At 38.8% G+C, this 27,425-nt stretch overlaps 1 protein-coding gene across 1 annotated transcript; it reads right to left on the bottom strand.

The window, feature by feature from the left end:
* Window positions 1-4,595: 4,595 nt before the first annotated feature.
* On the bottom strand, window positions 4,596-27,273 carry bub1 (BUB1 mitotic checkpoint serine/threonine kinase). The gene is given in 25 exon segments (NM_001079362.1): window positions 4,596-5,210; window positions 6,182-6,288; window positions 7,634-7,811; window positions 8,540-8,697; window positions 8,949-9,110; window positions 9,699-9,796; window positions 11,193-11,339; window positions 11,638-11,906; window positions 12,067-12,154; window positions 12,848-13,025; window positions 14,104-14,176; window positions 14,258-14,363; window positions 15,203-15,313; window positions 16,027-16,161; window positions 16,462-16,514; window positions 17,252-17,595; window positions 19,228-19,379; window positions 21,233-21,426; window positions 21,522-21,583; window positions 22,529-22,623; window positions 23,131-23,174; window positions 24,154-24,350; window positions 25,367-25,508; window positions 25,597-25,656; window positions 27,165-27,273. Coding segments are annotated over 25 exon segments (3,369 nt in total). The 5' UTR covers window positions 27,188-27,273; the 3' UTR covers window positions 4,596-5,017.
* Window positions 27,274-27,425: the final 152 nt, after the last annotated feature.

The following is a 27,425-nucleotide window of genomic DNA, read 5'->3' as shown; positions in this document are numbered from 1 at the left end:
AGTTCACGAGTGTAAGGCTGATGGCAGACAAGGTGTAGGGCGGATATTTTCAGACAGCGCTTGCTAAAAATACCGCCCTACGCCTCCTACATGTGCCTGCACCGGAATGAATGAAATACGCTCGGGGGCGGGCAAATATAGCGGAAATACGCATAAAAGCGCGAGAGAATGCAAAGCCTTGCATTTTTATGTGTATTTTGGCTACATGTGCCCGCCCCCAAGCGTATTTCATTCATTCGGGTGCAGGCACATGTAGGAGGCATAGGGCGGTATTTTCAGCAAGCGCTGTCCGAAAATATGCGCCCTACGCCTCGTCTGCCATCAGCCTAAGAGTCACCGTGGATGTGTAAAGGTCATTGGGGATGGTGAGAAGCCCCGGGAAAAGGTTCCAGAATGTGAGAGTTACCCTGTAAGGTGAGAGTCCCAGAGAGGGGATAAATCATAACCATGCTGGATGAACTGTTTGTTAATCAACAGTGAACTGTGATGTTTATGTTGGGAGGAAATTGCCCCAAATAAACCTGTGTTTTTTAGAGACCCTGTCTCTATGCTCCTGATCCTCTGCTTACCTGCCTACCATAGCTAATTTCCCCCAAAAAATGTGTAAAGGCAGACGGCATGTCAGAATATTATATATATATACACACACAGACAATAGACCCAACATAGAGCAAGTCTGTTATGAATTTACCTGGAAGGCTCATGGTGTGTTTCTTAATGACTTGATATTGTCTGTGCTTTTGAGCCCAGAACTGACATTGGTTTAGAAACTGTTTGAAGCTTGAGGGATGGCAGGTGGAATTACGTTGCTGTTACCGGACTCCTATATAAATGATAACATTGATAATTAAATAAAACATAACCTAAAACTTTGGGGTAAATATGAGCACATGCCTTGTGACTACAAGCATACAAAAAGGAAAGGGGGATTGATCAATGCACATTCCCTGGTCCCGTTTCATAAGTAAATTATCTATGCTAGTGCATGTACAGTATTTACAAAAAACAGGGGTTTTTAGTTACAAAATTATGATCATAAGATTGGTAAGCCACCATACCTCGTCAAGGTAAACCCCGTATGGTGGTCCCATCTATTTACCTCTGGTCATATTTTTCAAAGGTTGGCACTCCCATGCACAGTAGCCATTCATGACCTGGGGGCTGGTTTGAGTCAGAGGGCTTAGTCACCCCCATGCATTCAGCTTATATAGAGAGAGATTGCCTGGACCACAGCTTGGTTCTACAGGCTTAATCCTCCCCCTCTTGCAGCTTGTAACTATACAGTTACACACACGCACACACTGAAGTCACATGACAACACAGGTTTTCTGGCCTAACCAATTGGTTATGGACTTAAGGGTGGAGAAATGATGCTCCCAAATCTGGCTTGCATTATAATTATTAAATTAATTAGATGGCATCCTTGTTTTATTGTCATTGGAGACATGGTGCCTCTGACTGATATAGCATTTAAGTTGTTTTCACTCCTCATATTATAAATGGAACATATCATTAATAGCTATGGCGGGCAGGACATGTTATTGCCTGTACTGAATCTCCTCCAGTCCAGGGAACAAAAAGTCACATTCCTATGCGTTGTTTTGTGGCTCGAAGTTACTTGGTATCTGTTGTCTCTTACCTGTTACAGATGACAGGTGGCAGTGTCATAACAGTCATTGCCCAGAAGCACAGTAGGATGTGGCCCAATCACAGCTCTGCCTTCACACAAGGGAAGATAGGCTGCAGTTTCCTGTCAGGTCTGTCTATCTGCTGATTGGTTCCCTTTGACAGTTCAAAGTGCTGAGAGCCACATCACACTCCTGTACAGCCTGGGAAAGCAGCCAGAATGAAGTGCAACTGCTGGGTTGTGCAAGTGGCAGGGCCACAATCAGGGGCCCCGCACAAGTTATTTATATGGAGCCCCCCCATGAACATAAGTGCGCGGTACCAAAATATTGCCCATGCCTCTTGTGTGTGCAATATAAACAGCTGATGTTAATAAGCCGGTCATATTAAAAGTTCCATTGATAAATGTGCTAATAATTCAGTCAGTTGATTGGGGGTCAGTGGGGTGTGCCCTAAGTTTAACCCATTCCCACCTATCTGCCCCTGCTCTGTGCTGTCATTGCTTGAGATGGTTACACATGTTTTTGCATAAATTAAGTGAACTGCGTAAGTTTAGAGGCCCAGTGGTTTTTCTTAGGGGCCCAATAATTAGTCAGTAGTAATTAATAAAAATAGTAAAAATAATTAATGTGCTAATAATTCAGTATTTTTATTGGGGGGGGGGTCAGTGGAGTTTATACGTAAGTATGTAAGTTATATCATAAGTTACATAAATTGCGTAACCATAGGGGCCCAATGATGTTGCTGTGGGGCCCAATAACCAGTCATTCCCCTGCTGGAAAGTTCATGCAGGAGACACTGATATAATTTAGTAAATGGATCCCAATATAAACAGCTGATGTTACTCTATTATTCATTTTAACTATGTATATGTACTGCTTATTATAAAGTGCCAATAAGTCAGTCAGTTCATTGGGGCAGTGGAATTTACCTTAAGTTTTTTTTAATTGATTGGTGGTCAGTGGAGTTTGTCCCCGCAAAGCATCTCTACATTGTCTTTTGCTTAATACGCTAAGTTACTTAAGTCCTAGACAATTTATGTAGGTTTCTAAGCAATTTTTGCTGGTCATTTTAATTGCGGAAGTTTTGTCTTAGCTTTATGCGCAACTTACGTAAATTGCGGAACTTTCATGATGCAACTGAAAAATAGTTGTACCCCCATCTACCTCACTGTTGAGGTAGGGAAATTTCCTTCTTTTGTTATACATGTATAAGGGTCATGCATTCCACCCATTGAATAACATTTCATGTATAGGTTTGTATTGGCAGGCAGTGATCAATGGGGGTGGGTGTTATTACTTTTTTCACTACTGCTTGTGCATTGCATCACTTACCGAGAAACACAATTGCAAAATATTTTTTATAAGAACACAGGAGAATTTTCATATCATTATAGGATGTAAAATCTTATATTTTATCTCTTAGATAGTAAGCTCTACAGGACAAAGACCCCCCTCCCTCCTGTGTCTCCTTAACATGTGACACTTAGGGGCTGATTTACTAACCCACGAATCCGACCCGAATTGGAAAAGTTCCGACTTGAAAACGAACATTTTGCGACTTTTTCGTATGTTTTGCGATTTTTTCGGATTCTGTACGAATTTTTCGTTACCAATACGATTTTTGCGTAAAAACGCGAGTTTTTCGTATCCATTACGAAAGTTGCGTAAAAAGTTGCGCATTTTGCGTAGCGTTAAAACTTACGCGAAAAGTTGCGCATTTTTCGTAGCGTTAAAACTTAACGCTACGAAAAATGCGCAACTTTTCGCGTAAGTTTTAACGCTACGCAAAATGCGCAACTTTTTACGCAACTTTCGTAATGGATAGGAAAACTCGCGTTTTTACGCAAAAATCGTATTGGATCCGAAAAATTCGTAAAGAATCCGAAAAAATCGCAAAACATACGAAAAAATCGCAAAGTACCGATCATTACGAAAAAAACGCAATCGGACTCCATTCGACCCGTTCGTGGGTAAGTAAATCAGCCCCTTAATCTTTGTTACCGCATATATTTATTACCAAACGGCCAATGCCAACCTTTATTTTTATGATCCACTTTCAAATGTAAAAAAAGAGTTGGGATGCAACACAAAGTGGATCCCTGATCTAGGCGATAAGATAATTAGCAAAATTTACACCATTTATTACATTTCCCTAAATAAAGGAATGGGATCCATTATTTGGAAACCTGTTATCCATAAAGTTTTGAATTACAGGAAGGCCATTCCCCCTAGATGACATTTTAAGCAAATAATTCTAAATTTTTAAAAATGATTTCCTTTTTCCCTGTAATAATAAAACAATATTATTTGATCCCAACTACAATATTATTAAACCTTATTGGAGGCAGAACAATCCTTTTGGGTTTAAATAATTTTATAGTAAATTTAGGGACGTGGCAGACGGGGAGATTAGTCGGCCACAACAAATCTCCCTCGTCACGGGCGACTAATCTCCCCGATATGCCATCCCACCGGTTTGAATGTAAATAGCTGGTGAGATGGCAAACGCGGCACCGCGATTTCGGGAAATAGGGGCGCCGCGTATGCCATCCCACCAGCGATTTACATTCAAACCAGTGGGATGGCATACTGGGGAGATTTGTTGCGAGCGACTAATCTCCCCGTCTGCCACGGCCCTTAAGAGGCATGGAGATCCAATTACAGATATGATCCTTTATCCAAAAAACCCCAGGTCCTAAACATTCTGAATAACAGGTCCTATATCTATACTGTTTATATTGTGCAACAGTGCAACAGTGCACGGGACATCCAGCAATAATGTACTCTTGGATACAAAGCAATAGAAGGTTGGAAGCTGGGCTAATGTGTGGGGCTGCTTTCTACACCACTAATAAAAATGCTAGAGCAGGCTTCAGAATAACTTGGCCTGCTCAGTATATCTTCAGCACACAGATGCAACGAGTTATATATATTTTTTTATTAATATAGTCCAGTTGTATTTTTAAGTTTTTTTTTTTATCCCCGCAAAAAACGAAATATGTACAGAATATTACAAAATAAAAATATGGATGCACCACATACAATACTTTCTGCCTAATACACAGGCAGGATCTAATCAAGGCAAGTGCGAGCCCGCTACTTAACTAGGAATACAATACAAACTGTGAACAGATTGGCTGGAATCCAAATCCAAAAAGTGTGCCGTTTGCACACACTACTACTACGAAGTCTGGACCGTTTGAATGTATTGCATTGTATTAGGCCTTTCCTTCTTGCAGGAATTACTGCAGATTTATCTTTATTTAATCCTGAAGAACTGGAAAATATTCTGTTTTTCAACCTCTTATTCCAAAGGCCACCCAGTTGAGTAGGTACTTCCATACATTTCCATAAAACCTACACAAAGTATCGAGCTTGGATTTAAAAGTCTATTTACGGGAAGGCTTGTTCTCTAAAAGCAGGATGATAAGTCTGTTGCGGAACGATTTGATCTTGTTGGTGTACAGCGTGAAGGTGGACATAAGCTTTTTCCGAAGGGCTCGGAGGGGGGAAGGACTGTGACAATCAGGGACGTTCAATAATGTGTGGAAAAACTCCATCCAAACCCCCCCATGTTGGTATCTAAACAACATGAACAGAAAGAAAGTCAGGGTATGCTACATATAACACAAGGCAAACATTCCATTATATATAAGCACTTAGGGTTGCCTACAATTCACAGTGCATGCTAACAAACCAAGGGCACATATACATGTTTGGTCACATCAGCCAATTAATGGGAAGAGCACACTTCTTCCTATTACAGTTAAAGCTGCATTATTTCCTGTCGGCGAATCTCTGAGGGAACACACAGACCATCACAAGATGGTGGCTCAAGGGAAAAGATGTTTTATATATAATATTATATATATAGATGTGTATAGTGTATATATAAATAATGCAGCTTTAACTGTAATAGGAAGAAGTCTGCTCTTCCCATTAATTGGCTGATGTGACCAAACATGTATATGTGCCCTTGGTTTGTTAGCATGCACTGTGAATTGTATGATCCCAGAGGGCAGCCCTTAGTGCTTGAATGGTAATTCTGTTCAGGATTACCCAATGGCACATACTACTAAACAATTATATTTTTATGAAAATATACTGCAAAAACTTCTCTGCTCTCTATGGAATATGCCAAGCATTGGTTTCCACTCAATGTGATCAAACCACAAGATGAAAAGCTCAATGGCCAGAGGCACAAATATTTAGATCACAGAAGCCACAACCATCACTATATCCTGTCAGCTAATGAGCCTACATATATGCCATTGGTATAATGGACAAGAGTATAAAATGCTATAACCCTCAGGGCTTTAGTGGCAAAACTCTCAGGTAAATGATTTAGATACTACTGGCTATTTTGGTTCCAAAATTTAGATTGTAAAGTATAAAGGCAAATGCTCGTTGCAAACACGCTCCACAACAGAGGTTATGAGGGTTACCTTGTTTAATCTAGGCAGTTCATGGTTAGGACAACGGACTGAGTTGCTAAGTTACAATTGACAGCAACACTTATTAGGAAGCTTTATTGAAAAAGAATAGGCAAAAACCTTTTAAAAGTGCCATCTGGTTTCCAGACTCCTTGCTCGTTCTTCACTTTCATATAATTCCCAAACATCATACAGTAAACTGTCCCAGCCACTCCAAAGTAGTCAGTCTGAAAGCAAAAACAACATTTTATTTGGCTGGTAATGAAGGCAAAAGCAGCATCAATACCACTTAAAAACAAATGACATTATGGATTTATCTAATGTACGTGCAATTAATCGTTATAGGGAACGGGCGTACACCAGATGCTTTCATTCAGCCTGCAATATCTCTATAAACTTATATTAAACGAGGAATGTTTAATTATTTTAAATCTTATTTTGTAAAAGTGTTACTGACTTATAATGGAGCATAAATGTTAAATATTGAGCAATGGGGGGGGTGGGGTAAACCCCAATCGTTCTAAACCACTGCAGTGGAAGAATTGGGAACCCAGCTATGATCTATACAAATGTATTGAGAGGTCATCTTGTCCCTTTAAGCCAGTGATCCCCAACCAGTGGCTCGTGAGTAACATGTTGCTCCCCAACCCCTTGGATGTTGCTCCCAGGGACCTAAAAGCAGGTGCTCATTGTTGAATTCTTGGCTTGGAGGCAAGTTTTGGTTGCATAGAAACCCAATATAATGCCAGACAGAGCCTTCTGTTGGCTGCCAGTCCACATGGGGACTATTAAATTGCCAATTATTGCTCTCATTTGGCACCACCAGGAACATTTTTCATGCTTGTGTTGCTCTCCAACCCTTTTTCCATTTGAATGTGGCTCACGGGTATAAAAGGTTGGGGATCCCTGCTTTAAGCCATCACTATTTGTAACCAGCATCACAGGAATAATTGATGAATTCTTTTTTTTTTTTACCCAAGATAGTTTCTAAATTAACAAATGTATCAATATTGTAATAAAAATTTTCATACTAAAGCCTCAGGGATTATTGATATCAGTGTTTTGTTAGGGCACATCACCCATCTATCTCACCTGGAAAATTAACTAGTGTTAAGAAAAAATATTCAGAAAGCTTAAGTCAGGTGCTTGAGAGTTCCAGACCTCATCTGCATTGTGAATTGATGGGTTAGCTCAAATGTGCCCTCCAGAAACTCAATTCACATATGAATGTCCTTGCATTCTTACAAAATGAAAAATAAGGGGGGATAGAATAAATGAGGAATAAAAAGAGATGGAAGGCCAAAAAGGATATGCCCTTAGTCTTGTGGCCTTTAAGCCTGACAATGGAACGCCCATGCATTTCACAGGCTTGATGTGATCAAAAGGATATACACCCAACTCCATTCTGCTGGAGGCAGCTGGCACAGTAGCTTGGCACATCTAGCTTTAGGCTCAATGTGAATGTGAAACATTAATCAAAGCAGCAGAGGCCTCTTATGAACTCCATAGCAGCTATCCGACATTGCTCTTGGCAAAAGTCAAGGTCCAGCTATTTTAAGGAGAGAACAATACCTGATAGTTCCATGGCTTTTTAGTCAGCATTTCAGTGCACTGAAAGCAAGAAGTCTCACACTTTCCAGTAAAAGCAGTTCCTTTAGGGAAGAGAGTCATATCTATGCTCTGACCCAGATCAATCAGTGCAAGACCATGAGAAACGAAATCAAGGCTGCAGGATTCGTTCTCCAGAAACCTGACACAAGAGAGATTCTACATTACTTAAAGGCAAAACATAAAAGGCATCTTCCGGAACTTGCCTTTATATGCAAAGAGATTTCCTTTAGCACTTCTGGTGTTCATTACATTTCAGAGTTTTGCTATGGTTATTGCTTTCTGGGCCATGACCCATCACACAGTTCTGTCACTGAATATCAGAACAGGAACAAGAACACAAACAAAACTCTGAACACAAATCCAGTTTTCAGTACCCATTTGTAAACATGAAGGTTCTGCAAAATGCCCCCAGAAAAACAAAGATGAGAGACAGAACAAGAATAAAAACAACTGATCAAAGCCGTTTGTGTTTGACATTTTACAGCAGTGGTTCCCAAATGATACACCCATTTGCTGTCAGAAATAACATGACAGGAATATTAGGGTTGAAGTCTTATTTCTGTGCTATATATATTTTACAAAATATAGCAGGATTTCTATTATAGCAATGCTCTCATAGTTTTTTAACATTTGAATGGGCTGAATAGGCCCTGGCCCTATGTTGCACCTCAAATGGGGTCTTCAGTCTAAAAAGTGTAAAAACTACTGCTATAGCAAAACAGTTGGCATCAAAATGGCAGCCCAACTGTGATATTGGTAGGACCCTTATTAGAGTAGTGGAGGGCACTCTAGCCTGAGATATACTTGCCCTTTAAATAATTTTACCAAATAGAAAATAGATATAAGGTTTGTTGGTAGGACACTTACCTTTCACCAATTGCAAAGTTATCAGGCTTGATGTCTCCATGGATAATGCCAATGTCATGGAGCTGTTCCACCATGTACAGAATGTTGATGGCAAAGTACATGACTAGTGGTGCTGGCATGACTTTCTCACTCAGCTTCTTGTACAAATTGATGGCATTCTATAAAGCAAGAAAGAATGGCAGGCAAGATAGAAAGATGAAGAAGAACCTCTGACAAATAACCTTAAAAGGAAAGATTTAGATTGTGATTTAGGGGGTTAAAAAGAAGAAAGATACTGACATTTTACTCTATTTAACATGGTGGTACAGTGGTTAGCAACACTGCCTTGCAGCACTTTGGTCTTAGGTTTGAGTCCAACCAGGAGGCATAGCCGAATAGGTCAGAGCAATATAAAAGATGAAAATCTTACCAGAAGTGAGCCATAGTTGTACAGATCACCAACCAGCACACTTCCATTATCAAACAGATGTGCAGCCTGGAAGCCTATAAATAGATGCCTTAATTCTGGCTTTATCCTCTCTCTTATCTGTGTTCCAATGTAGAACTCCCATGGCTTGGCTGGCTTTTGAACCTGAATATGAAAATATAGAATACAGATTTAGGTATTGCATTATTTTTGTTTGTTTTTTAATGGTCAGAATGGATGCGCTACTGCTGAGCAAAAAAACAATGCGATAACTAGCAATAAAACTATAACATTCACCCTAACAGTATATTATTTGGTGGGATACTAAACCCTGCCCTCTGGTGGTCAAATGATGAAAAATTTGCAGAAGCCTTGCTTGTATTTACTGGGTAATAGCACACTCAAATAAGGGTGTATCAGCAACAGCAATTGTTAGGGGGTTTCTTAAGGGTAAGGCCCAATGAGGCCTGTACGCTAATTGTGTCTGCACCTGGAAGCATTGAATCCATTGAATCCGGGTGCAGTCACAGGCAGCCGATAACCGGCAACAAACACCAAGTCTTGCGTTACTTGGTAAATATCGACTGAGTGACAGGCGGATTCAATGCTTCTGAGACAATTCGCCTCATGGGGCCTTAGGGTAACTGGTCAGTATAATTTAGTACCTATTTGGCAACAATACTTATTTAGGGAACAAACATTTGCAGTGCAATAGGCAGTAAGTAATGGAATACTGGTTACTGGATTCCTTACCTTTAATATAACTTTCTGATTACCCAACAATGATGCCTGATAGACATTCGCAAATGCTCCTTCCCCAAGCAGATAATCAATATAAAAAGAACTGGATCCTTTGGGAAAAGAACAATTAATTGATACAAAAAAGTGAACACATTTCCACAGCACTTTACAGATATTTTTCATCACACACATTAATCCCTGCCCTGGAGAGGAGCTTACAAACCAAGGTCCCAATCGCATTTACACACTGAAGCCTGAAGGAAACCAGAGTACCAGGAGGAAACCCATGCAGACACGGGGAGAACATACAAACTCTTTTCAGATCGTGCCCTGACTGTGATTGAACTCAGCACCCCAGACCTGCAAGTTAGAAGTGCTACTCACTGAGCCACAGCTTTTGGTCTAGCTACTGGAAACACAGCTTGGCAAAAAAAAAAAAAAAACCGGTGTGGCTTTTATCATTATGATAAAAAATATTTCCTTCTCATAAATAACCAAGACATATTCACAGAGGTACAGGGCAGCTATTTTTGTCTTTTTCCGACATTGTAAGGCCATTTGTATGCAGAGCCACAGTTACCAATGTCAGGGCCGGATTTAACTTGTCGGCGGCCCGAAGCCGCCCCCGCCCCCCCCCCCCCACGAGTGTGCATGCGCAATCGTGCGGCGCCCTCTCCCCCCCAGTGCGCATGCGCAAACGTACATTTAAACTCCCATACGGAGCAGTGGGGAGAGGTCCCGACTGCTCCGTATGGGAGCCAAATTTAAAAAAACTGTTGCGGCGGGGCGGCATGCCACACCTAAACTTGTGCCGCCCTAGGCCCGGGCCTTTGTGGCCTTTCCACAAATCCGGGCCTGACCAATGTGACCAAGTGCACCAACTAAACACTCTTCACTTTAATGGAAAGTGTGCTGCCTGTGCTGTCATGCCTAGTGTTATCCTAAAGGAGGCCATACAGTATCATGTTGTGTATTATCTTGCATATTGCGTAGATGCTTAGCATAAAAAATCCAATTCAAAATCAGTTCAGTGTGTAGTATATCCTTATAAAAGCACAAAGGGGGAATCACAGAAGGGGGTCATGTCCTTGAATGTAAAGCTGATTAGTAGAATTTAGAAAACATTTAAAGTTTGGTAGTCGTATGGTAGCCAACAAATATTAAAAGATTTGCTTGTGTGGCAAGAGTGCCAAACAAGCGGGTTTTTTCCCAATATGTCCGCCTAACGTGGGTGATATTGGGCTTAATCGATTGTTTGGCCTTAGGCCAAACGATGGAGATATGAGCGGTCAGAGCGAGGACTGCATCAATGAGCCGATGCAGTCCCCAGGCCGACTACAAAAAAAATCAAATTTGCCCGATTTTCAGCAAGATATCGGTTGAGTAGAGTCAATGGAGGTTCCAATAAAAAGGCAGATGAGCTACTGAATCTGTCTAAAGGACTTTTTTAGAACTGCATGTTCTCAAATAAAGACCAAATCAAAAGATAAAAGGAAAAGTCCATACCCAGCTTCACTTCCATCTTGGGTTTCAAAACAGGAACCATTGTGTGCCACTGATAGTAATTTTCGTGGGAACTAAGTGATTTAGGCAGTTCAGACAGGAGACGGTCGATCAGTTTATCATCCCATGCATTTTCAATAATAACCAGTTCTGTTCAGGAAAATAAAAATATAGTTTATAATGAACTAATTTACAGAAAAAGATATGAACCTAAGCATTTAGCTGCAATCTCAGACACACTGGGTTTTAGACATCTCCACATTAGAAAATTTAGTTTAGGCCATACATTATTCTGCATAATTACTTAAGAAAAGGCATCTTTAACAGCACAAAGTATCAACCCCTTTACATGCATACAGATCATATATTACTGCATTATACATTATTCTATTTAACCCATTTGCAAGACTGTATATAATTGATCATTCTGAAGCATTGAACACTTTACCAGGTGGAGCATTAACAATTGTTTCTGTTGGTTCTTCTTCATGAGCATCCAGCATTTGTGTTGTTATCCCCCAGGGATCTTCCAGGCTTCCCAGTACAGGTTGGTGCAATGTGTCTGACAGTTTGCATGCTGCCAGTTTCTGGCCAGTCTGCTCCACATCTTCAGACAGAAACTTAGCTGCTGGAGATTCAGCAGGCAGAATGGTGCATGAAGGAGACTGTACTGGCCCATGGATTTTGGAATGCTCTGGGCTTTGTTCTTGTATAGGACTAAAAATAAAAACAATAAAGATGTACAGTTATTATACATGCACAAAAGCAGCTTGGCCTACATAATAATTTGTTGATAATTTGCTCATAATTTGTTTAATTATATAATTAAGCCCAAGTACAAGTAGTTGCTGCATACAACAGTACAACTATACAATACCTTAGCTTACGGGATTTGGAGACTTGAATTACTTTATCCTCAGCAAAGTCAAAAACAGTATGCACAACACTGTCAGCAATTACATTCTCTGAAATGACAAATCAAAAGCAATAGAAATGTGAAACAAAGTGGGAAGCAGTGGGTGTTCTTTATTTTGCTTGGGCTGGTTAAAGATGGCTATACAAGGGCTGACCTAAAGCTAATGCCAGACAAAGCTCATTATCCACTGGTATATAAATAATGCATCAGACTACCTCCCGTGGTTCTGTGGTTCTTCTTGACTGTTCTAGGTGCAAAAGTGTTTATAGGGGAACATTTAATGGAGAAGAAAAGGGGCAACTAATCTCTTTCTTGAGCAGAGCAACATCAGAACACTTCTGTTATCCTTCTGATGGTATATCTCTAACTGTGACAAGTTACAGGAACAGATTTATTATACATTTATTATACTGGCAGTGAATAAAAACTTAAATGAAAAAAAAGTAGACTGCAAAAATGCTTAAAATAAACACCCTAAACAAATTTTCCATTCAGTTTTCTTTAGGTTTACTTTAATCTCTGGGATTTATCCCAGGATTAAAAACAGCGTATAAAAAGAAGGGGGCCCACCAAACAATCATGCTACTGTAAGTTTGGCTAGCCTCTCAAATGTATAAATATACTTTTAAATATACTCAAATGTATAAATATACCATTTATCAAAACTATACTGCATTTAAATATATTTTTCACAAATTGATGACAGACCCCTTTGCATTTAAACCTGTCTACCAATGGTTACCTTTATCCTCCACGGTCTGCCATGTTGACTCTGTCTGCTTGTTGGCAGGAGTAGATGCAAGTCGGGCCGCCAGAGCAAAATCACCTGTGCTGTTTGGACTGGGGGCTAGAGTTTTGTTGCATCGCACAGCCCACACTGTGCAGTCATCTACCAAGGACTCTGCTGCCTTGACCTCCTCCTATGGTGATACATTTAGTGTGTTGTTAATCAGATCCTTATAAAACACTATTAAAAACTTGAGTGAGTACCTTACTGACTGCTACATAAAGGTTTAATTGTGCTGACCTTCAAGGCCATAGCACTGTGCAATTGATCAGCCATAACAGATTGGTTGGAAGTGGTGCATCAAAACAGAAATACTGTATTTATAACACAGGATTAGTGAAGGGTCATTAGCCAGCACCCTTCATTGCATGTTGTTACATTCATTTAATGGCTTTAAAGTGGCTTGAAAGGAGATTAAATCATCCCACTAAGTTTAGGGATTCTGTTAGAATTCCTCAGAAAGATATTTTGCAAAAGGAAGCCATCGTTAAAGAGATATAGACACTGATCTCCTCAAGCAGCCCCACATCTGCAGAACTCTAACTGGTCTCTGGCCATGCTGTTTTCTCTGTGCAGTTAAAGCCAATCAGGAGTGAGTATGGTGCAGCAGAATGGATATCGGCCAAAATATGGCTGCTTTAGTGTTTGATCTGACCTCCGCTCCGCTGCGTGTGCCTGCACACAAGCAGAAGATATACTTTTAAGTGCAGATAAATGGAGCTGGGGAAGGGAGCGCATCTGCTTTTTTCAGCCTGAAAAAAAAATGCAAGCAGAGAGCAGCATAGCCTACGCTCTGTGTGCCCTCAGCCTTAGCAGGGTGATATTCATCCCCTTTCAGAGGAATGAGACTCTGCATACATAAAGGGATATTGCACATTTCAAGGGTCTGCCCATCATCTTGATATTATTACTTTTGAATAATGTGGTTGGTGTCTGCTGAAACTAAAATTTACAAAATTATCTAAATGATTGCAAGTTGCTGGCCTGAAACAATTGCTACTGTTTGCATACAAAAAAAATATGACCAGGGCAACTCTACAAAGATTTATCCCGGATTTTTCACATAGGGGGACTGAACCCAAAAGTTTCAAAATCTTTTCACCTAAGCAATAAATGCCCTTTTGATTGTAAGGAGATGCTAAAAGCTTGGCAACTTTAGGGGCTTGCAGGTTGTTTAATAGGGGTATTTTTAAAGGGCCCACCCCACTTACATTAGATTTCAAAGGAGGCCTCAGCACAGGGCGTTCGCGGAGTGTTTTTACTTCTACTGGTTTGCTCTGTAAGCTGAGAAAACAAAAGAAAAATCAGCTCAGTATGGCACCCAGGATAGCAAGGTTTATCCAGGGAATCAGTGTGCGCACTTACTCATTCACTTTGTTAACATTGTCTTCAAAGATGCAGAAGGCAGATGGCAATGCAGGGGCAACATTCTGCAGTCCCAGGAAACCAACAGTGTTAGAATTAGTTTTGTCTACAAAATAATTCACATAAAAACAAGATTGAAATAAGATCAGGAATGAACATTTCCTTGCAGATTACTTACATTTTAATAAATTAAATGCTCCTAGTAAAAATCAGGACAGAGTTGTTCCTGGGAAGCTGAAACAATATATATTGATGGTACTTTCTCCACAGCAATTTTTCAGCTAAGTGGCAAAAGAAAAAAAAAGGCAACCTACTGTTGCACTGCCTGAGGAAAAGCTATGTGATACATTAGGCAAGAGGAAGAAACATATGCCAAAAGACTGATCCATCTGTGACAAGGTATAATTCTTGCATGGCATAAAACAAGTTTACTGCTTACCCACTGGCACTCTGGGTATAGCAAATGTGTCTTATCTTGGATGCTTTAACATAGTTCATCTTTAAGTTAACTTTTAGTATGTTATAGAGTGCCCTATGCCTAAAAACTTTGCAATCCATCTTTATAATTATTTATAGTTTGAGTTAATTGCCTTTTTTTATACCTCTTTCCAGCTTCCAAAAGAGGGTCACTGACCCTATTATTTATATTCATAGTCAGTGCCCATCCAATACTTTTTACAGTTTCGCATTCAAATCACTGCCTGGATGCTATGAAAATAGGACCCTAGAAAACAGATAGCTGTTGAAATACCAAACTGGACAGCTGCTAAACAGAAAAAAAAAAAAAAAAAAAGTTAAAAATGTTTTATTTAAGTCCAATTGCAAATTCCTTCAAAATTCCACAGTCTACATCATACGAAAAATGAATCGAAAGGTGAACTTCCCCTTTAAGCATCTTAACATGTCCTTACTCCACTGACTGCAACATAAACATAAGCCACTTACAGTCATTTCTGCAAAAGGCTTCAAACTCCTGATCATTTTCATCTTGCGTTTCTTCCTCCTCTTCCACATTATCTGGGAGCGTGGATGTTTGGAAGATGTCCATTATGAAACCTACAGATCAGACAAACAAACAGTAGATGAGACTCAGACTACAGGTTTCTGAATAAACACAGGTAGAAAATTATTAACGTCTGCTACTTGGCCAGTTCATGTTTCTCTAAATCTCAAACCAAATGGTAATTGACCATCCCACAGATCTGTCTCAGTTTGCCCCAGAGAACCCTAATCTGGCCATAAATGGGTGGCACTGGCTACTGATTTAGCAATTCTGGACTAAGTCTGAAGCTAACTGTCTCCATGTGCCCAAAACTATGGCCATCCCAACTAATATTTGGTTGAAAACTGCCCAGGTATCTACATTCAAATGAGGACTGCATCATTCTGTTAAGGCAGTCCTGAATAGACTCCTATGCAGGACTATGATTCAATCATTGGTCAGTAACACAAAATGATTACTGCAGCCCCATTTGCCCACCACCTAGGATGCCAAAGCAGGCTAATATGTTAACACACTTGGTGACATCAATTGATATAAAAATATTAGTGGTCATCTCGGAGTTCAATAACCTGGCCTCATGTTTTTATATGGACAAGGAACTTCTCTGTAACTTATAATATCCTTATATTTGACAATAAATGGTATATAATGGGGGAAAGTGTAAAAGAAGAGAAAACCTAAAGGGGGATGTAAAATTGACGTTTCACTGTGCAGCTATACATTTAACAAAACAAACTAGTGCAAACTGAAGAATAAAATCACATACCAAGCGCTTCCTTAGTATTGACAGTGGGTGAAGGCAGTACTTTGGATGGAGTGGCCTGCACCAAGCCTAGAGAAGTGTTGGGAGTTACATGCGATGTGTTTGCTAAATATCCAGATAAGTTTCCAGGTGCAGCAGCTGGAAGTATCAAAAGTACAACATATGATTAATGATAATACAGCTCTCCTCTGTGATGCAGTGCCTCACATCTCATGCAATGATGGGGTTGTTTTTTGTGCACCCTTTCTAGGCATCCCAAAGTGTCCCCCAAAATATTAGAAATAATGCCCTGTCCTGACACAGAGCACAGCAGTCCACAACAAATAAGAGGAGATGAGATAGAACCATAATGCTTCTCAACATGACTTTACAATATATCTTTAAAACAGCAAAAGCTCAAAGAGATGCATACGAAGAAGAAAAAAAAGTAGAGGTTACCTTCCTTTTTTCCAGGCTGAAATCTGAGACCTTGTGTACTTGTGTCTGGACATCTTTTAATATAAAAAACAAGAGGCATCATCAGCATGTTCCTACAAAATCTCTACTGAGTATATTTCAGCATTCACAATGATATATTAATATACTGACATACATACATGGCACCAGGCTGTTCCATATAATGGCACACTATTTTTGATCAGATTTTGGGATTTCTTAGGGTACAACCAAATGCAAAGGTTTCCAGCCCTTTTGGTTTACTGAACAATGCTGATTAGAGGCCTGCCTCTCTGACCAATGATACCATGGTGATCTATAGTACTTTAATTTATATTAAGAGGTATTACATTTCCCAGGCAATGCCAGATAATTCAGCTATAAAAAAAGTTATTACGATTCTTAATTTATAACAAAATCTTGGGTAATGAGGCTGCACTCCGTTTTAAACTGGGCCCCACCAAAGCCAGTTAGGCAGCACTGGCCAAGCAATGAAGTTATTATTTTATAACTTACAATGTTCACAGAACAATCTTTCATGTTTCTATTTGAATGGGTGCTGCCATAATGCTTGGCTATCTCTGGACCAGTTTCCATGGGCCAATTAGGCACAATGTACTATTCTACTGCTGTTAAGTAGTAAAGTAGAAATTACAGACATGGGAACATGTAAAGCAAGACAAACTGTTACAAAAATGCCAATATTTGTTCAGTAAAATGTATTAAAACATACAGGTAAGCTGTTTTAAATGTCAGTAAAATATTACCCATAAGCCATTAGTATTATACTTACATTTGCTTAGACATCTCAAGAACAGTCGCTGTTGATCTATCAAGATTAGATTGCTGTTTGCTCAGGATACTTTGTTCAGCAATATGAGCTCTTGGAACATTTGATGCTGCTTTACAAAGAATAGAGTTCTGATCCATTGGAGGAAGCATGCACTCTTCAGGAGCAGGGCTGCACTCATTTCTCCCAAAAGGAGCCATTTGTGGCACAGAAGGACATGCTACATGAGAGCTAGGCAAAATTATTGGATCATCTTTTACACTGGATGCTTGCGTTTCTGCCTCTGGAAGATTTGAAATTTTCAACCCACTAGCTATAGAAACATTGCTAGTTATTGTCTGGGGGACCTGAGTAGGAAAAATAAAGCAATCCATTTACTCTACCAGACAAGATCAAAACAAGTGGAAAGCTTTTACTTTGTGTTTAAATCTTTTTTTTTTTTTTTTTTTTTAAAGGCAGCTAAAACCACACAGGTATTGAAGAAGCTAATTTCTAGGGTACTTTGAAAGCCTGGAGATAGATGAACCTTACATGAGAAAATAATTTCCTCCCTCACCCTCATGGAGTCTATAGGCCCAGAGTGCACTGGGCACATGCAGTGCCACAAAAACAAGACTAATGGGCTAATTTACTAACATAAAAGCTAAACATCACCTGTGATGTTGCCAATAGAAACCAATCATAGATTAGCTTTGAGCAATTGTCTATAAGTTAGAAAACAAAAGCAAAGAAGATCTGATTGTTGACTGTGGGCAACAGCATTGGCAATATTTAAATAAAGAGCTTCTTTTTCAGCACCCCCTTGTATCTTCCCTGAAGTCACCCTGTAATTGATCAACACACAAAGTACACTTTAGAACCAAAAGAATGTAAACGACTGGCAGTTATCTAGAAAATGTCTATACTGAGCCCAAGGAGCATAGTTGCAAGGGGGGGCACAGCACCTTATAGAGGGAACAGAGTATGCCCCCGGCCATAGCAGATGCCAATCCACTCCTGGCTGTGGGTGATCCAGCAAATGTTCCACAGATAAATAGTTAAACTCCCTGCCTGCTATTTCAATGTCACATCAAGTATGTAAAATATGCTCCTGAAGTAAACATATTAAATGGGCCCACCTCCCTAAAGCCATGTTCATAATACAAAAAAAAAATGTAATTCTAAGCCATATACATTGATTAAAAGTTTGCAAAAATATTTGTAAGGGTAATTGCTAATGAAAGCAGTATCCGTCTGTTTATATTCTTTAGCCCTGGCTCTGACTTCTGAAACAATGTTGCCACCAGCTGATAAAAGTTGATTAAAACAACTGAAGGAGATCTGACTTGTATAAGAATCATACCCGGAGAACATAAAGGGATGAACAAATATTTCTTTCAATTGCAAAATACATTTAAAGGGGAACTCCAAAATTTGTCAAAGAGACCCACACACCACTGAAACCTCTAATATACATACCTAACATTTTAATCAATTCTTTCAAAAAGTATAAATAAATACCATTTTAAATGCTGAAATCCAGCTCTCAAAACAGCATTTGAAATACTGTCAGGGGAGGTGGGCCTAAAACATCTCGAAAAAAATCTCCAGATTATAGACAGCATGCAGGAACTACATAGCCCACAATGAATTGCACTGCGATGTTCCTTCCCTTATTGACATCATGTGTGCAAGGAATTATGGGATTTGGAGGACGCAGGCCGTAGACAGTCGACTACAGTCGTAACTGTTCAAATCATATTATTTCATTAAAAAATATGCAGCCTTTTCATGATTTTTAATTGATGTATATTTGCAAAGTTACTTAAAATTATGTTTACTTTTAAAAAAGCTTAGGGTGTGTTTAGGTGGAGTTTCCCTTTAAAAAAATAACTTTAAACGGATAATGCATATTGAAAAATTGCTTATTATTACATTGCCTATCATAACATCGAAGACTCCTTTAACAGCAATATTGTCCTAAACAGGATGGTACTTACCTCAGGCAATTGCCTAGCGGTGCTTTGGGGCAGCACATCCTGCCTTCCCTGGACATTCAGCAGGCTGCTCAGCTGCTCCATCTTCTGCTTTAAGAGTTGTTCCTGGAGAGAAGCTTCCTCCTTAACCTTCTTGTATTTCCTTTCTTCTTCCTCTGATGAGCAGAGAAAATAGTATACATGTCAAAACAAAAAAAACACCCCACAAATGTACAAACTTTAAATCCTGAACATCAGATACACAAGCAGTAAGTACACTAGTAAATGAACCTGAGCTGCTTGTTGTAAGTAAGCATATACAAAGCATCTTTCCAGGACCTAATAACAGTACACTAGGGGGCACATTTACTAAGCCATGAACGGGCCGAATGCGTCCGATTGCGTTTTTTTCGTAATGATCGGTATTTTGCGATTTTTTTTGGCAACTTTTTTGTTACTAATACGATTTGTGCGAAAAAAACGCGAGTTTTTCGTAGCCATTCCGAAAGTTGTGCAAAATCTGGTGATTTTTCGCAGCGTTAAAACTTGCGCAAAAAGTTGCGCTTTTTTCGTAGCGTTAAAACTTGCGCAAAACGTCGCACCTTTTAAGTTTTAACGCTACGAAAAAGGCGCAACTTTTCGCGCAAGTTTTAACGGTACGAAAAAATCGGGCGATTTTGCGCAACTTTCGGAATGGCTACGAAAAACTCGCGTTTTTTCGCGCAAATCGTATTGGTAACGAAAAAGTTGCGACAATTTCCGAAAAGTCGTAAAGACGCCAAAAAAATCGCAAAAAATACTAGTAATACTCGCAAAATGTTTGTTTTCAAGTCGGAATTTTTCCAATTCGGTTCAGATTCGTGTCTTAGTAAATGTGCCCCTAGGTATCTGCGTGCTGGTTGGTTTCAATACCTGTGTGCTAAAGACATGCAGAGTAAGCAAAGTAGCGGTGAACCAGGCTAATCTGAGTAATGGCTCTTGTGCTTATAAAAATACCCTTGGGCTGAACAGAGTATAGTTGTTTTGGTTATCCAGCATTTAGGTCTTCTAAGCTGACAAAAAAAGCAATAATATGTAATAAAATATGTAATTAAAGGCGCTAAGATTGCCCAGGAGGAGTAACCCATACCAACCAATAGGATGTTTGCTTTCAAACAGGTGACCAGTAAATGCTACCTGCTGATTGGCTTCTATGGATTACTGATCCTGGACAAAAGTTAGTGCCTTAAATAACCCCAAAGAGTTTAAATTGTACATTTTGCAGAAGAGAAGAAAACATCTTTTTAAGGAATGAGAAAGTGATACAAAGAGCAAAAGCCCTCAGCTCAGAAAGCACTGGATGTCCACTGCCTCAAAGGTGCCAATCTTGCAGTTTAGTAGCTTTCTGCTGTAACATTCTCCTTGGTGCAGAAGCACTGACACTGTATGTTAAGTTGTCGTGATCTATAATTGGACCAGCTCTCAGTCAATGTGATGCTGACAGGGTGGAGCTTATGACCCCTCAGTAGCAGACTTTAGTTTTTAGTTTTTCATTCAATTTTAAGTAAAAAAACAGAATGTAATAACCTATACCAAGGCTGTCCAACTGGAGCACCATGGGCTGGATGCGGATACTCAAAAAGAACATTTAAGGCCCCAAGAATGCTCAAAGTATCCATAGACTTCACTGCCTGACATCATTCTAATTTAATATGGCCCTTCAACACGCAATAGGAGATATAACTGGCCCAATTGATTGCTGCTGCGAGAGCTTCTACATTAGAATACATGACTTGCAAGGTAAGGGGATTTTCCCTTGACCAGAGTGGAAGGTGTAACATAGACAAGCTTTAAACCAAAATAGTGTTTTCAAAATAATTGCTTTGTCTGGTTGTCAAGGTCAAATGTAATAAATGTAAATGTGAACATCTCATCACTGGGTGTTGGCTGCATTAAATTTTTTTAGCCCATAAAAATAAGCTTTGATGCTTTCTTTTGTCAACTTTTTTATTATCTAGGTATATGGAAAGCAAAATCACAAGAACCGTACCCCACTGCTGCATCTTTTTGCGCTGCTCACATTTCTTTTTGTATATATTTGCTCGGAATTCCTCAAACGAAAGCTCAGAATCGGAACAGACCAGCTTATCCTTACAGTACATAGGAACCTGTTTAACTTCCACACCCACAGATTTAGCAGGCTGTGGAACCACAGCTGACTTGGAGATGGTGACCCATTTATTCCTGGAGAAAAGATAAGAGCACAGGGGAGTAGATTCTAGTTTATGTATTTAGAAAATAAATTAAGAACGGGAATGTAAAAAAGCAGAACCACTTACCCACTTCTATCAACATCACATGCAGATTCTTGAGAAGTGTGAATTTGTGAAGGAGCAGAACTCTAGATAATAAGATGGAGAAAACAGATTTAGATTCCTATAAAACCCTTACACTGCATAGCTGATTATGTATATGATTTAGTTATGTAATGCAGACTGCATTTGTTTCTATGCAGCTGTACTGTAATCATCCACACAAGTATTGGCAAGTTAAAAAGCATGCTATAGGTTTGATTTGAAACTAGCGCTGTCTCTGAAGCTAACATCTCTGATAACAGGCTAAAGATATAGCAAACTTGCAATTGTGCTATACTGTACAGTACTGCCTTATAACAGGAGCCCATTAAAAATATACCATGTGCCTCCATATCTAACTCCATGGATCTGTCCTGAAGGCCCTGCTGGCCTTCAAATATATCTTGTCCAGGCCCAGACTGGCAAACTGTAGGTTCTGGCGAATGCCAGAGGGGCTGCTGTAAGATGCCAGACAGTCACTATTTAGTGGGCTGGTGGGAGGCTGTTTGGGCCTCTGTGTGTTTGGATTGCCAGGGCCCATTTTAAATCCCAGTCCATACCCAAAGGGGTCCCTGCCATAAGCAGCCAATAAGAATGTCATTGTTCCTGCACTGACAGGGTACACACTGGGTATTGAATTGATCTCAGGAAGTCTAGGTAGATTTTTGGATCTCAAAGAAGAACCTTAGCATAATTATCCTTTACTGGTTTATCGCAGCCAATGAGGTCTTTGGTGTCTCCTCCCCTTTTTATGTTCTCAAGGCAGTTCCCATCCCTTGGTAGACACTGAGGGGATTTCCTTCTGGCAGAATGTCTTTAAATACACTAGCCAATCAAAAACAGCAAGCGCAATTAACTGACAATGAGCATGTGCCATTAACCGACTGAAAAGTTGTTTAGAAAAGGACATTGTTAACTTAAAAGGTAGGATTTCTCTTTAGGTACTGGGATAAAATTAGTTGACTAGAATCTTCATACAAGGCGGCAATTACCTCACATTTGGCAAGAGATAATTGATCCACATTTGATGAAGTAGAGTTCATTTGATTTAAAATCTGAGAATTCCTGAGGGGTTCCACAAGGGCACCTATGGGGAAAAACAAGTATTTGAGAAATCTTATGCACACTGTGATTTAAATTATTTTTTATTAATATCTTTGATATGGTCAAGATTTTGCAAGCTGTATCTACTCTTCTGTGCCAGCAACAGCAGAGATACAAATGGATTTTTAAATCAGAATCCTGTTTGCAGTGAGGGTACAGCTCTAACTAAAGGGAAGAGCTAGACTGCAAAAAAAAAAAAAAAAAAAAAAAATTATATAATATATATATATATTTTTTTTTTTTATATATAATTTTTTTTTGTTGTTGCAGTCTAGCTCTTGCCTTAGTAAAATCATATATATATATATATATATATATATATATATATATATATATATATATATATATATATGTGTGATATACAGGTAGTTGTTAGATAATGCGTACTTTTACATATAAAACCAGCTAAACAAACTGAAAATTTGTATTTATTAGAAAGATATTTGCCTACACATACAGCTGGATATATTAAAATCAATTAATGACATACCATGATTTTGCATATTTGCTTGAGAGACCCTGATCTGGAATGCTCTGTTTTAAAACAGAAAAAATAACACAGAAATAAGCATTTTTGTATGATAATTTGTCCTTGTGTACAATTTAAAAGAACCCTTAAGCTATAAGCACTATAAAGTTAGTCATGATAGTGTGAATTAGGCATTTACTAAAATTCATAAAAAAATTCTATAAGCTAACCATTAAGGCACTGTATATTCTTAACAACATTTATGCTGCTCCCATGTTTACTAAAACACAATGTGACAAATGCATGTTTGATAAATGACTTTAACATAAGCATAGATATCAATAATAAATAATTATTTATTTATTACAAGTTTTGGAGCTCATTTAGACTTAGGGGCCCATTCATTAAAGCACAAATTTTGTATTGTTAAAAGCAAGATTGGAAAAATTTTGTAGTAACCATGATAATTTCTGATGTGTGAAAATTCATGTCGTGGTCTTACAAAATTTTCGATTCAGAACGATCGTAAACGGTGCAAAAACCTGACTTTGAAACTTCAATGCATGATTTCGGAAGCTTTCCATAGGACTTAATGGCACTCTGCAGCTCCGACCTTAGCTTGAATGAATAACGAAACTTTCGATGTGGAGTAACGAACGTATCACGAAAAAGTTGTATTTTTTTTAACGATATCGTTAACAGTACGAAAAGTTCTAAACTTCAGATTTTTTTTCTAATCGTGGTCATCGTGCTTTAATGAATGGGCCCCCATGTGTATAATTTGCTATAAATCTTGCAGATTTTTTTTGGCACCACACTAATGAATTGCTAGCAATTTATTAATAAATATAATATATAATTATGGCCAATGAAGTAATCATTAATATTTATTTCCACATTATATTATTCTTAATGAATTCATCAATAATATACTTATAACTATCATTCTGCCACAGTACATTCATTTATCCAATTTTGCATTCGGTCAAATCTTATTTTTTTTAAACGTACATTAACATCGACCTCAGAAAAATGGCAGTTTACCTGAAGTGCTGGTCCAGGATTTCTTTAGGTTTTGCATGGCTGTGAATTGCCTTCTGATACAGAGTACTGGCACCTTGCAGGTCTCCTTGTGTCTCTAGCAACTGAGCCCATGTCACGTACAGAGGGGCAGACTGATGGCCGATGCCTTGGTTATATAGGTACTCAAAGTATTGTGCTGGCTCATTGATAGTTTCAGCCTGCAGAGAGAGAATTAAAGGAGTTGCTTGTACTGCTTTATTCTAAATATGAGGTTATACTAACTAGCTTAATAGAAAGCATCATTGTTGGATAGCCAGCTAAAAAATAAACCCAGAAAGAAGGACCAAATTGTAAGAAATAAATTATGCAACAAAATATATCCAGCTGTCAACTGAAGAAAGAGTATCTGAAGAAGCTTTGGGGGATACAAAGGGCAAATATGCTATTCTGGACAGCAGTAAAGATATTTGATTGAGCTGGGGTACAATATAATCTGTGCACCATCTTATATGCAATGGGTACATTATATGGCCTTTAGGTACCCTTTAATATATATTGCTTACAGCAGCTATAGAAGACGTAAATATAACAGATTTCTGCAAGAATAGGAACCACTGGGCAGCCCTTCAGCAGCTGCGAGTAGGCTTTGGCTAAGGTGTGCTTGCTCAAAGATATCAGGGTCTAGTAAATTGCTAGTGCTGTTACTTAATGGTTAAAGCTCTAAATCAGGGAAAACAAATTCACTGTACAACATGATAAGGGATCTCTTTGGGAATTGATTATTGTAGGTAGGACATGGAAGCAAATTTACAACTACATAAAAAAAAATGATATATTGTTACTCACAGACAGGGGGGTTGGGCACTATGAACACAGACGAAAGTTCATACTACATTTTTCATATCTGGGGTAATTACTTGTGAAAGGTGTTTTTTTTATACAGTCTCACAGGTAACTACCCAAAATATATGAATTACATAGTATTTATTCTGGTCTAAATATGTCTACCCTTTCCTCAATATGAAGGCCTAAGTCATGCTGGTAACTGTAATTCAGCAAAAGCAGAATAGATGCATTTTAGAGAACCAAGTTGAAGGCAGTCTTCTGGGAAGAAAACATAGCTGGACCTTCCTTTTTTGGTTGCTGCTAACTTTATACCAAAGTAGAAATGACACCATCAGAATAATTCCTACATAAAACAAATCATCAATAGAAAGAAAATGTAATAACTCACAAATCTGATGCAGTACTTCAGATATCGCTCATCATTGCTGTATCTTTTGTCTCCTATGAAGTTTCTAACTAGACGCTCAAGCAAACAAAAAATGTTCTGCTTCTCTTGTGGGGGGAGAGTTTCTTCTGCCCAAAGTACATACCTACAGAAAATGCAGAGGTTGGATTAACGGATATCATGTGGATCCCCAACACACCCACTAAATAAGAGACTTCTACTATTAAATATACCTTTCCCAAAGATCAAGTGGATCATCGCCTTTGTATCCCTGAATATGGGCTTCAAACATCCTGCAAAGAGATTTTTAGACATTAACAGAGATAAACTTAGAATTTTATGGCATCTTTTGGCAGAAACATGCCAGACCTTACAAACAGAAAAACCCTACAGCACAATCTGGCATCCTTATTTCCTATAGTTCAGCATTTTAACCTGGTTTACTATAAGTGAGTTAGGCTGAATTATCAAAACTGGGCAATTTTGCACGTGGGCTGTAGCCCATAGCAACCAATCAGTGACTAGCTTTTTTCTGCCAGCTGTAAGTAGAACAGTGAATGCAACAATATGATTGGTTGCTATGAGTTACTGCTCAAGTGCAAATTTGCCCACGGTTTCCCTGGGAGCTCAAGTACAAAAGTGTAATTTATCATTTCCAACCTATAAAGTACCAGGGCATCCAATGAATTAGCAACAGAGAGTAAAAAAAACCAAACTGGGGAACTTTTACTAATCTCATTCAATTTATATCACATCTTCCAAGCAGTGCAAAGTATCTCACCCATAATAGTAAATTAGATGAACTAGCAAACTCATTACATTAAACCTGTTTTTATTCCAAAACCTGTTGCATTAATACACAGTGACATTTAGGCTAGCACAAATATGCCAAAGTACTGGTGATGGTTAAAGTTACCATACACTTATTTATGTTGTACCAGGATAACTATACTAAAAGCAGAGCAAAGCAAATAGGTGTGGTTATTTTACATGAATATCTGCCTCCTTGTTTTATCCCTTTATATAGGTAAATGGTTTCTATATCAAAGAATGCCTATGCTCTTATATAGTACAGGATGCTTACATTCTAAAATAGTACAGGATACTTATGTTATAAATCTCTTCCTGGCCTTAGCAACGAGTTGGTTTTAGATACAATGTACTGATGATCACAAGTCTTGCAGCAATTTTGTAGAAAAAAAAATGTGTAGCAGCCAATAGCAAGTTATTTGCCTAGTATGTGTGTTTTATAACAAACAGTTGTATACAGCTGACATATATATTTATGAGTCTAGTAAAGGAAATTCAATCACTAACAGATATAGGATAAAGCTATCACACCATGCAGAATGTAGAGTTCTGTATGATTTAGAATACTGAAATTCACATCAGTGATGTACAGGAAGTACCCTTATATAACTAAAAAGCACTGACTTCCCACTGCACAACTAGATCTATGGAATATTCAGTAATACTGCTCGCTGACTGACTTATCTGTTTATGTGCATGTCGAACACATTTTGATTAGTTATTAAAATATTATAGTCATAATAACATTATTACATACGCTAAACACTTTTCCCATTTTGCATTGCAGGTTGACAAGTTACAATGTATATTTATTATATAAGCCCCCACAGTTAGCGCTAACACATTGTAAGGACATGTAGCGCCTGTTTTCCTATGCTATTGTCCAGTGTTCGGTGTGCTGTTTGTCTTGACGCGCATTAAACTGTTTATTTTTACTCAAGGAACTGGGTATTTAGCAAAGTTCACCGATCTGCTGAAAAAAAACACTTACTGTGCATGGCTCTGTAGATCCATTTTTATGATGAGCAGTAGGGTGGTGATTCCAGGGGCCCCGCTATTCCGCTACAACATCACGCACGTCCCATCCTGCTTCTGCTTCCAGCAACACATTCAAATTATTCGCGCAAGCGCGAGTTTCAAAATCCCCTTTGCTTATTGGTCGCTTCCATCTTCCTGCACCCAATCGCACACGGAAAACCCAGAGGCAACTCTGTCACATTCCAGGAAGCCATGTGATCGCAGTTTGACTCCG

This window comes from Xenopus tropicalis, chromosome 5, assembly GCF_000004195.4.
Source record: "Xenopus tropicalis strain Nigerian chromosome 5, UCB_Xtro_10.0, whole genome shotgun sequence".
NCBI lineage: Eukaryota > Metazoa > Chordata > Amphibia > Anura > Pipidae > Xenopus > Xenopus tropicalis.
Note: the sequence above shows the minus strand (reverse complement) of the source record. Positions and strands in the feature narration are given on the sequence as shown.